Raw genomic sequence first — 11110 nt, forward strand, 5'->3', positions numbered from 1 at the left:
GATTGCAGGTTTCTGAACTCTGCTGGGAACACGAGACGAGAGGCTTTGTTCGCCCGGGGATCCTGCACTAAAATGATACCAAACAATCGGCTCCAGGAACGCAGCTTCTCTGCCATCGGAAACCATCAGCAGCAAAAGCGAAGGAGATATTTGTCTCTGTAATATGACAACACTGCGTGTAAACTGGCTGCCAGCAGAATGATTTGAACAGATGTGGATGTAATCTCAGTAGGTAGCTCCGCGGGGAGAGCAGAGACAGATGCTGAGCTAATTTATGCCGCTAAACTCCACTTGGATGCAAGCACAGTTTGTAATGCTGTAAATTGATGAGCTGGAGAGCCAGCGGGCTTCGGAGGCTGGCAGGGGGTCTCCTGATTAAAGCCAACTTTTAACAGAGCAGAGAAATGTTCCAGGAATGATCCGACTCAACACGCATGAAAGCGAAAGTACGTCTGGGAAACAGAGCAGGTTACTGGGTTTATGTCCCGGCCTTCATCCCCGCCCGTCACAGCACGGCAGGACTGTCCAGGTTAACCGCCGGGATAGCGGGGTCTGTCTGCCCCGGTGCTGCCTGCTGACTGACTGCTGCACTTCCGAACTCGGAGCAGGTAGTTGGGAAAAGCGGATCCTCAGTGTAGAGAGGGCATATCTGTGGAAAACCCATCTGGACAAATAATCAGGCGTCCCAATGCAAACAAAGCTTGCAGGTAGACGCACGGGTGGGACTATTTAAGAGGTTAATAGTGTTTTGATTGGCTGTGCAGATTGCAGGTTGGTGTTTTGTTACCTCTGATTGGTGGAGATGACTTCAGGCTCGGGGGAGCGGCTGCGATTATCTGCAGTCTGTGAAACTGACTGCGTTCCTCTGCTGCGAGCATCCGTACAACACGAGGTGAAGCACAGCGACCCCGGAGACTCTGGAAGTTTGGGCTGAAGGAAGTCCTCGGTGTTCCAGGGATGAGTTCATGGGAATCTTGCCAAACGCAGTTTCGAGGCATGTCTCTGGTGCACATTTTTCATATCTGCCATCTGCTTTAAATTCTCCCTGCAGAGCCGAGTGTTTGTCTGAGGCTGAAGTCGGCTTCCTTCAGTCCGAGATGACAGATTACGGCTTCATTTCTTGTTGGGCCCTTAAATTCAGCTGTTCAGTCTGTGACAGTTTATATGAACCTGACATTTGTCACTTTTGTCGTCCCAGCGGCTGCAGGTTTCAACCTTATAAACCATGACTGAAACCACCACTGAAGGAACAATGGTCCATTGTTCCTTCAGTGCTGCTGGTTTCAGTCATGGTGCAAATGTCCTGTTTATAAGGTTGAAACCTGCAGTCAGCTGAGACTGAAGACGTCAGCTGATGATGACGAATCGTTTCTCCCAGAAAACGCGACGTCCAGATGAACAGAATCAACTTTTGGGGATTTATTTTCCTGGATGATTGAGCATTTAGACATTTCAGCTGTGAGTTTGCAGATGAAACTCTTTAATTATCTGGTCGATATTCTGGTTTGCGTCACCTGTTGAGGTGTTTCGGACGCTGTGGGGAAGAAACCGATGAGCTGCTGTGTTTGAAAGCTCGTTTCAGACTCTGCGCTTCACTGATGTCTGCAGAAGATATTAGCACTGCTCTGAATCCCCTCTTTCCTGTGGAGTAAAAGAGCCTGATCTCTCCATCTCCATCGTTACCTTGCCCTCCTTCCTCTTTGGCCCCCTATTTCCTCATCCCTCCTCCTTCCCTCCTTCCCTCCTTCCCTCCACCAGCGTCCAACATTCTTTTGCTTCCAACTGTGATGAATGTCCGTCAGAGGACCCGACAGCTGAGTCTCCACTGTCCTCCATCATGCTCTTTCACCACCATCCCCGTCCTCTCTCCTGTCGCTTCTTTCTTCATAACCTGGACCTATTTTTAACTTCCTGTCTTTCCATTTTTCCTTCCTCAGACTCTTTCTATCTCGTCGTCGTGGACACGTGGCCCTCCCTCGTCTCCTCGTCGCCTGCTCTTTGTTCTGATCGTGATGAATGTTGGTGAACTGGATCCAGAAGCTCTGTCAGAATCTTTTCTTTCTCTCTGATCTCGTCAGTTTCTCTCGTTCTTCTATAAACTTGTAATGAATGTTTGTCAAAGCTCCAAACAGCTGTGGAGTCCTTTTGCTCTTCAGTTTGTCATAATCGCCTCCATCTGTCTTCTTCTTCCTCCTTCCCTCCATCATTTCTTCACCTCGTCCTCTGATGAACACTGAGGACATCCCTCTCACCTCCTGCAGCTTGTCTTCTGGCTTCTCCACCCCAGCTCATCTCTTTGTTCCTCCTTAGCTCCCTCCCCGTGTTTTAAATGCTACGAGCTGATGGCTGAACTCTAACCTGACCTGAATACCCATCGACTTGTTTTGGGGCTTGTTACTTTAATGATTAACGCCGTCTGTGCTGCTCTGTGTCCACAGCTCGGTGGCTGTGCTGAGGGAGTGCATGAAGAACGAAAGTCTGGTTCGTTTCTTCCAGGAGAGGCAGGCGACCCTGAGCCACTCCTTACCGCTGGAGACGTACCTGCTCAAACCAGTGCAGAGGATCCTCAAGTACCACCTGCTGCTACAGGTGACCCTTCACACCACCTCATACTACAAGTTATATCACAAATACTACCAAATACTACAAGTTATATCACAAATACCTCCAGATATACAAGTTAAACTCCAAATACGATCAGATGTTGGACATAGCACCTTAAAAACAGGTTGTACTAATGAATACTGCAGGTGAGAATTTAGATGCTATCAGATACTGTGCACATGAAAGCCTGTTACTTGGTGCCACCTGCAGGTGCATCCAAACACCTCAGGTTCTAGCTTTAGTTCAGCATAAATGGCTAGATGAGTACCTGCTTCCACAGGTAACACGTCCTAACCAAACGTCCTGATTGGTCCTCGTAAAGCTTTGGTCTCCAGGCAACAGGTCTGTCTCCTGTCAGTAAACAGAGGGTCAGGCTGAGACCTCTCAGCGTGTCGCGTCTTTAAAGACGAGCGGTGTGCGTCCTCGGCTACGTGTGCGGGGTTTTTCCCAGGACCAATAAAACGAGGATAAACTCTGACATCATCTCAGAGTCTAAACTCTCCGCTCTGCAGCTGCTCTGTCACAGCTTCTGACCGCAGCTCCTTTACCGTCTGTGCTGCAGTGAAGTGCAGATATCCTGATACATCAGGAGTCTCGTGACACGCTAACGTGTGTGCCTGTGTAGGACAGACGTGATTAAAACGGCTGTTTCACAGACAGGGACCGACTGAGACCAACCGGTCAGTCGCTGTCTACAACACAGCTGTGCAAAGACAGTCCGTGTGCAGTCACATGCAGTCTGTCGTTGCCATCTGCACGCACAGAAATTTGCATTATTGACTTTAACTCAGAGTCTGTGCAGAACGCAGAGATCTGAAACTGCATCTAACTGCCAAACATGCGCAGGATCACGACAGTCAGCGAGTCGGCTCCGCAGTGCAAACAGTTGGTTGAGGTTTGAAACTACAGCTGCCTTAAAACTCAACTTATCTGATTTCATTGTGTAGAAGAAGTAGAGCCAGCGGACTCACGTTAACGTGACAGGAAGACTCGTCGATCAGCCGTAAGCTCTGCTTCTCGTCGTCTTTGTTGAGTCAGTTTTGGCACAAACACCAAACAGATGCTGGAGCCCGTTTGTGCCGCAGTCAGCAGCAGGAAACGGTGACTCTGTCAAATCACACGAGAGCGAACTGCAGGCTCATCTGTGTGCACACAAATACATTATAACCTTGTGCAGGTGGCAGATGATGCTGCAGTATCATTGTGTGTTATTGTGAACATGAGTCAGAACAGACAAAACGATGGAGACAAGCTGAAGCGGTCCGGTTTAGGAGCAGAACCGTTTGTTCTTCTGTGCCAAATTCCCATCGTTAATAATCACATCTGGCTGAATGGAGACTTGTGCTCCAGATGTTTAACATGACGCACAAACACCTGGATGAGGCGAGGACCTGCTCATCACGTCTGTTCACACAGAGCGTGCTGTAAAGGAGGTCCTACGGTGTGAAGCTGAAGCCGCAGAGGCCTTCTCACTCAGCCGTCTGCTCCGTGAAGCAGGAACAGCTTTCCCAGTGAACGTCTCCTCACTGGTCCCAGTCCAAGCCCAGCTCTAGGAGCGGGCGGGAGGATGACACAGCTGAAGCTGCTCTTTGTTCTCGCTCGTTGGTCTGCAGGAGTTGCCGCTGCCGCTCTGATGACGGCAGCCAGTTTAAACATCGGTCAAACACGTGTTTGGATCCGAGCTGGGGTTTTCCCAGAATCCTCAGCTGCTCCCGTTTCAGTCCATTCTGTGCTACGGCGCTTCAGGGTGCAGTGCAGTGTAACTGCACACTCTGAGCTACTTCCAGTCCGATGCTTCTCACAGCGACGCTTTTGTCCTCCAGAGTTCACAGAACGACTCCATGAGCACGAATGAAATGTGGCTGATCTGCAGCTTCAGGTCAGCCTGACCTGCTGCTGCTCGCGCCGATCACTCACAGGCTCCAACACAACCTCAGGACACGCTGGGCGCCACAGGCTGGGTGATCAGTTTGAAGGAATTAATCATTTAATTAGTTTATTGAAAAAAAGATCAATTAAACAATGAGGACGCTTATTTCCTGTACTTCCTGTCTGTGACAGAGCACCTTTGCTCCACAGCAGGTCAGATTTTCCCGCAGTCATTTAAACATCTGCTAAATAAACACATGTTAACCCTGAGCTGGAGGGTTAGAAACAGCCTCTCCAGCGCTGTGTATGAAAGCTCTAATTAGCACGACTCTGGTGGGACTCGAACCCACAACCTTTGAAGTCCGATGTGCTCTCCGCTGCGCCACAGAGCTGCTCGGTGGCAGTTTAAGGGTTAATGATGCTCCGTGTCCTCGTGTTCACGGTGGTCTCAGAGACGTCAAAGCAAACTGAGTAAAAGTTACGAGGACACAAACCACAGTTTATCTGACGCTCGGAGAAATCCCCGTCTGTGTTTTGGCCTCAGCAGGCGGAGGATCGGAGCGGGGAAGGATCTCAGAGTGCGAGCTGTCTTTTATGTGCCGGTCTCGTCTCGTTTCAGGAACTTTCTAAGCACTTTGATAAGAGCGAGCCCGGATATGAGGTCGTGGAGGACGCCATCGTCACCATGACAGCAGTCGCCTGGTACATCAACGACATGAAGAGGAAACAGGAGCACGCTGTGCGGCTGCAGGTAACGATGATCATGCAGGACCCCAACGTGAAAAAAGCTGCTGAGAAACATAAGGCCCGGGGGCCAGAATCGGCCCACCAAAGACTCTAAAGTGGCCCACTAGGGCACTGATAATACTCAAAGTAACATGAAAGTTCCTGTTTTTCATGATAGTTCAGCTTTTTACGACGAGTCCACAATAAAAAACAAAATGACACATTTACCCCCGACAGCTCAAAGAACCACGCTGACAGATTTCTTTCACTGATTTTTTTATCTGCGAAATCTGAGATGTCCTGTTGAAGTTACTCGTCTTTTTCTTATATGACGATGTTTCAGTTAAACGTCTTTACACTGACAGAATGAGGATGTTTAACTAGTCCGACTTGGACATCTTTGGTCTACCTACGAGCTACCATTCAGCAGCTGTTAACAAAGACTGTATATGAAAGATGGACCCAGCTACCATATGAGTTTGTGGATCCATATTTGCAGGTTTCATTGTTAGCATGTTAGCCATCGTTAACATGGGTTTTTGACCTATTTGTGACCAGATTTAGCTGAGCTTTGGAGCGCAATCACTAGCAAGTTGATGCTAGTTAGCGAGTTAGCTTAGTTAGCATGTTACCTAGCTAGTTGTTGCATAGCTGGGACCCCCATCTGCTTTGAGAACCTAAAGACATCCAGTTGCCTTCAGCACTGAGAACTTTGTGACCCATGCAGGCATTTTGAGAAAACTGGATCAGTGATCTGTAGTGATCTCTTTAAAGGTGCTCATTGGTTCTCTAGAGAACGCTGTGCTTTTCCAAAGAACCTTTCTGAAGATGAAGGATCGGTGCAGATCAGCAGGTTTAGGTCGGGTTCACTCCACCGTGGTTAGCCTGTGACCTTTCACCGATGTGTCTCTCCAGGAAATCGAGGCCCTGCTGGTGAACTGGACTGGGCCGGACCTCAGCGGGTTCGGCGAGCTGGTTCTTGAAGGTTCCTTTAAAGTCCACAGAGTGAAGAAGGAGAGAGCGTTCTTCCTGTTCGATAAAATGCTGCTGATTGCCAAGAAGAGGATGGAGCAGTTTGTCTACAGCACACATATTTTTGTAAGTAACAACACGTTTGAGGCCGTCGTGGGTTGTGTCTGCACTGCTGCATCACAACAAACACACATGCGACCCCCCAGGAAACATCGCCACAGCGATACGCTGACCTTCAGGGTTCCTCACGTTTGTCTCTGTGTCTGCTCCTCCACCTGCAGTGCTGTAATCTCCTGCTGGTGGAGAATCTGAAGGACCCGCTGTGCTTCCGAGTGTCCGACCAGACCATTCCCAAACAGCAGCATGTCGTCCAGGTGAGGGAAGCCTCGAGTCTCCGCCTTAAATCTGGATCTCAGATGCAGATGTTTGTATCTGGATCCTGTTTTTTTGTTCTGCAGACAAAGAATCAGGAGGAGAAGCGACTGTGGGTGCACTACCTCAAGAGGCTGATCGTCGAAAACCATCCCGCATCACTCCCACACAAGGTGAGCAGGTTCACATGTCCCATGTTCTCCCACCATCCAAAGACACTCACGTTAGATGTTGACTCTTACCTGCCCACAGGTGAAGTTCAGCACCGATCACTGTGGTTTGAAGCATACTGCTGCTCACAGGAGATTGTTGAGTAGACCTGGCTGTGGTGGCTTTACGGCCTCTGTGAGCAGCTGATTGGACTGATTGCTGCAGTGAGAGCACGATCTGTACCCGAGCAGCTGTTTATAATGTTCACAGCAAAGATGGAGAAGACATGCATGTAGTGGTGCTCCCAGCAGCAGCAGCAGTAGAGTTTAGTAAAGAGCGTTAGCAGCTTTTGTAGATCTTTGCTGCCCCCTGCTGGTGTAAACAGTAAGCAGCAGCAGATGTCCTGTAACATGAACCATGTTTGTAACCATGTTACAGTGGACACGCTGACTCAGCTAGTCTCACCTGTTCATTTAACTCACCTGGTTAATGTGAGGATTTGTCTTTGCTCACACGTCTGACTGATTCACTGATCGTTTCCAGGCGAGGCAGGTCCTGGGAGACAACTTCTGTCAGTGTGAGTCTCGCACACACGTATCCAGCATGCTTATATAACAGTTTTCAGCCTCTGCAGATGGAGTGACATCACTTCCTGTGTTTCAGCTCCTCAGTTCGAGCAGGACCACCTGAAGAAGTCGTCTGCGTCTCCGCGGCTGGACGACATCCACGCCTATCACCGAGGCAGGCGTCAGTCAGGTCAGGGTCAGTCACCTCCTCCTTCTCGAGCTGCTCCTCATCTTCTTCATCTTCTTCTCCTGCTCACAGGTCACGACTGCGACTTGTTTGTAACACGTTTCCCAAAATTAATCTAACGTCGTTTAAGTGGACGCACAGACATAAATAAGGTTTTCTCATTCTGAGCTGAGCTTCAGGACACAACGCCAGACGTGTCTCCCCAACCTGCCTCATACGCTTATCAGAATCAGAAAGGGTTTTATTGCCAGATGTTGAGCAGGTTTACAACATTAGGAAATTGCTGCGGTGCTTCGTGCAAACATGTCAGACAACACTTAAATAAACATAAACATAAAAATGAAAAGTGCTAAGTAGATGTCCTGCAGCGGGCTGAAATAAAACGTCTTCACGTCGACGTTGTTACCTGAGTCGAGCCTTTTGTTCCCCAGTCTGCAGCTGACGAAGCTCCTTCGTCTTCCTCCCATCAGTCAGCCTGACCTCGTCCAGCCTTGCTGGGACGCTCTTTTTAATTCAGTCATGTGACTAAACTGGCTCGTTAGTTCCGAGTTACTTGTGGAGCGTTATAAATACTTTCCACTGGTCTGTCGTCACATATTAAAAGGATTCATGTTTTCTGGTTTGTGTCTGTTCCAAATGACAGACCCGATCACCTCGTCTTAACTGTTTGAGAAACCTTTTGATAATATTATCAACGTTTGTGCTCCTAAACTTTGAGGCAGCTCACAGTCATGTAGTCTATGACACCAGGAACGGGACAGTTTGAATTCAACCCTAACACGAGGGTCTCGTTCTGCTCCATTTGTCCCTGCAGAGCCTCCAGAGCTGCTCATGTACACGCCGGAGAAGTCCAGGAAGAACCTGCCTCTGCTGCTGGAGGGAAACCTGCCGTACCGACGCACCAGGAGGCAGTCAGGTACTCAGACAGGCTGCAGCCACAGCTCAGGCTCAGAGGTGTCTCCATTATTCGTGTAAAACAGCAAACGTCTGCTTTTTGATGCTCTAATCAAAGAGAAGAGAAGCAGCAGGGAAAGTGAAACTGACTTTATGCAAACGGTGACTCAGAGCAGCTCCTGCATCGTGGAAGCAGCTCTAACTTATGACGATTACGACTCGTTGTCCTGGCGAGCGACAGTGACCAATCATGCGTCTGCATGTGTGTATCTGCAGTTTGGATTCAACTCGACCCCGACGGCAGACGTTTCACACTCTTCATCTCCAGATGTTAAGCTGAACTGTGTGACACACAGCTAGAATAGAAAATATGGGTCTATTATGGGTTTGTTGCAATGTACACAGTATGAAGGTATGTTATTAATATGCTATAAGTGTCAGGAGGCAGAGTTCAGGAGTCTGACAGCTGTGGGGAAGAAGCTGTTCCGGTACCTGGTGGTCTTAGTCCGGAGGCTCCTGTAGCGCCTCCCAGAGGGCAGGAGGGTGAAGAGTCCATGTGATGGGTGACTGGGGTCTTTGATGATTTCAGCCCTTTTCAGACACCACTTCCTGTAGATGTCTTTTATGGCAGGAAGTGGTGCTCCGGCGATGCGCTGGACAGTTTTCACGACCCTCTGCAACGCCTTCCGGTCCGAGGCAGAGCAGTTCCCGTACCAGACTGTTATACAGTTGGTCAGGATGCTCTCGATGGTGCAGTGATAGAAGTTCACCAGGATGTCTGAGGACAGGTGGTTCATCCTCAGAGTCCTCAAGAAGAAGAGGCGCTGGTGAGCCTTCTTGACCAGCTCGGAGCAGTTGGTCGTCCAGATGAGATCCTCGGAGATGTGGACTCCCAGGAACTTGAAGCTGCTCACACAGCCGTCCCCTTAATGTGGATGATGGACTGGATTGCATTTATAAAGCGCTTTCTGGGGCCCTCAAAGCGCTTTACAATTCACAAACAGCATTCTGGTGTAGGTGTTGTTGTCCAGGTGTGAGAGGACAGAGTGCAGCGTGATGGAGACTGCATCCTCGGTGCTCCTGTTCTGGTGGTATGTGAATTGGTGGGGGTCCAGGGTGGGGGGGAGATATGATTTGAAGTGTGCTAGGACCAGCTGCTCTAAGCACTCAGTGATGATGGGGGTGAGTGCTACTGGGCGGTAGTCGTTGAGGCTTGATGGGTTGGAGTTTTTGGGTATCGGGACGATGGAGGTGGATTTGAAGCAGGCCGGTACCACAGCGTGGGCCAAGGACAGGTTGAATATGTCTGTGAGCACTCCTGCAAGCTCCCCAGAACACGCTCTGAGGACACGCCCGGGGATGCCATCAGGACCTGCAGCCTTGTGGACACTGATCCTGCTCAGCACCGCTCCTACATCGGTGGGGGAGAGAGTCAGAGGTTGGTGGTCTGGCGTCACGTCTGTTTTGGTTGTGGTTGTTGGATTCCCTCGCTCAAAACGAGCATAAAAGTTGTCGAGCTCGTTGAGGAAGGAGACATCAGAGGATGTGGGGGAGGGTTTGGTGGTCCTGTAGTCTGTAATGGTCTGGACTAGGGTGGGTTTTGATAATCGATTTATCGATTAAAATCGATGAAACGTGACATCGATTCATTAAAATCCTGAATCGATTTGTTTTATTGTAGGCGTGTGCGTCTCCTCCTGAAGGCGGTGTTGCGCATCCCGGTTCATCCAAGGCTTCTGGTTGGGGTACATGGGGATCTGTGTCTGGGTGGTGACACTGTCTGTAGTTTTGGAGATGTAGTCCAGTACAGGTGAGGTACTGGTCCAGGTCTGTGTGGGTGAAAGTATTCAGTCAGTAAGATGAAGATTCCTGACATAACGAGGGCGAATGCAGGAAACAAAAACATGTTCTCTTTCATGTGTCGCGTTGTGTAACAGTAAATATTACGTTGCAATAACCAGCCTCCCTTCCTCTGTTCCAGCTCCTGCCAAAGACATCGAAGCAGTGTTTCATCCCACCGGTGAGACGAGTCAGACTCTTATCCACACGATGAGGCCCGAGCCCAAACATCACCCCGAGAGCTCAAATGAAACAATGAACCGTGTCCGATTTCTCTGCAGGAGGTTGAAAAAGCCGTCGCTGATATGATTGTTGTTTTAGTTCATCGGGTTTTAAAGCTGCCACAGCTCCGGTGTCACGTGGAGGAGCAAAGAAAGCTCCCACAGAGATTCCTCCACTCAAACGACGGCACGAGCCGGGATGTGCCGCTTAGGCCTTAGGAACTGCGGACTTCCTTCCATCTTTCATCCACTCGTTTTACTTCAAAACTAAATAATTAAGACAAATCCAAAAACAATATTGGTGAATAATCCAGTTTTCCAGTCATTTTCAGGTGGATTGCTCCTTCTGTGCATGTTTGTGCGTTTGTTACGCACCCAGGTTTAGTGCCACAGTCATGTATGGATTGTGGGTAATGGTTTGGGCGGAGCTGGCAGAGATGCTCAGAAAGAATCCGTGAGCTCATGTGAACCAGTCTCCCAGTCCGAGTGTGTGGACTTTGGTCCTGGGCCTGGATCTCAGTAACTAACAACAGCTGTTCACCACAACTTGTTTTTCACCACTTGTGAAATGGTGCAGTTCCACCACCAGGGGGAGCTGTTGCCCCTGCAGTGACATTTACCTGCTGAAGTGCAGAAATCTGAAAGATGAGCTCTGAAACATCACGTCTGTGTCTGAGTGGGAAAGCTGGCAGCTGCAAAGCTGAGGGGTT

At 49.4% G+C, this 11110-nt stretch overlaps 1 protein-coding gene across 4 annotated transcripts in view; it reads left to right on the top strand.

Moving 5' to 3' along the window:
- plekhg2 (pleckstrin homology domain containing, family G (with RhoGef domain) member 2) overlaps positions 1-10488 on the top strand; it is a 57084-nt gene extending 46596 nt beyond the window's left edge. For 3 of the 4 annotated variants that reach the window (XM_085131336.1, XM_085131338.1, XM_085131339.1), the window contains 9 exons: positions 2439-2589; positions 5093-5224; positions 6115-6297; positions 6453-6545; positions 6630-6716; positions 7237-7270; positions 7357-7455; positions 8261-8362; positions 10322-10488. In XM_085131336.1, coding sequence (XP_084987462.1) covers positions 2439-2589; positions 5093-5224; positions 6115-6297; positions 6453-6545; positions 6630-6716; positions 7237-7270; positions 7357-7455; positions 8261-8362; positions 10322-10488 — 1048 coding nt within the window. The remainder of the gene's footprint in view (positions 1-2438; positions 2590-5092; positions 5225-6114; positions 6298-6452; positions 6546-6629; positions 6717-7236; positions 7271-7356; positions 7456-8260; positions 8363-10321) is intronic. The other variant, XM_085131337.1, reaches the window with a different exon arrangement.
- Positions 10489-11110: the final 622 nt, after the last annotated feature.

The sequence above is a fragment of the Neolamprologus multifasciatus genome, chromosome 14 (genome assembly GCF_963576455.1).
Source record: "Neolamprologus multifasciatus chromosome 14, fNeoMul1.2, whole genome shotgun sequence".
In the NCBI taxonomy this organism is placed as follows: Eukaryota; Metazoa; Chordata; class Actinopteri; order Cichliformes; family Cichlidae; genus Neolamprologus; species Neolamprologus multifasciatus.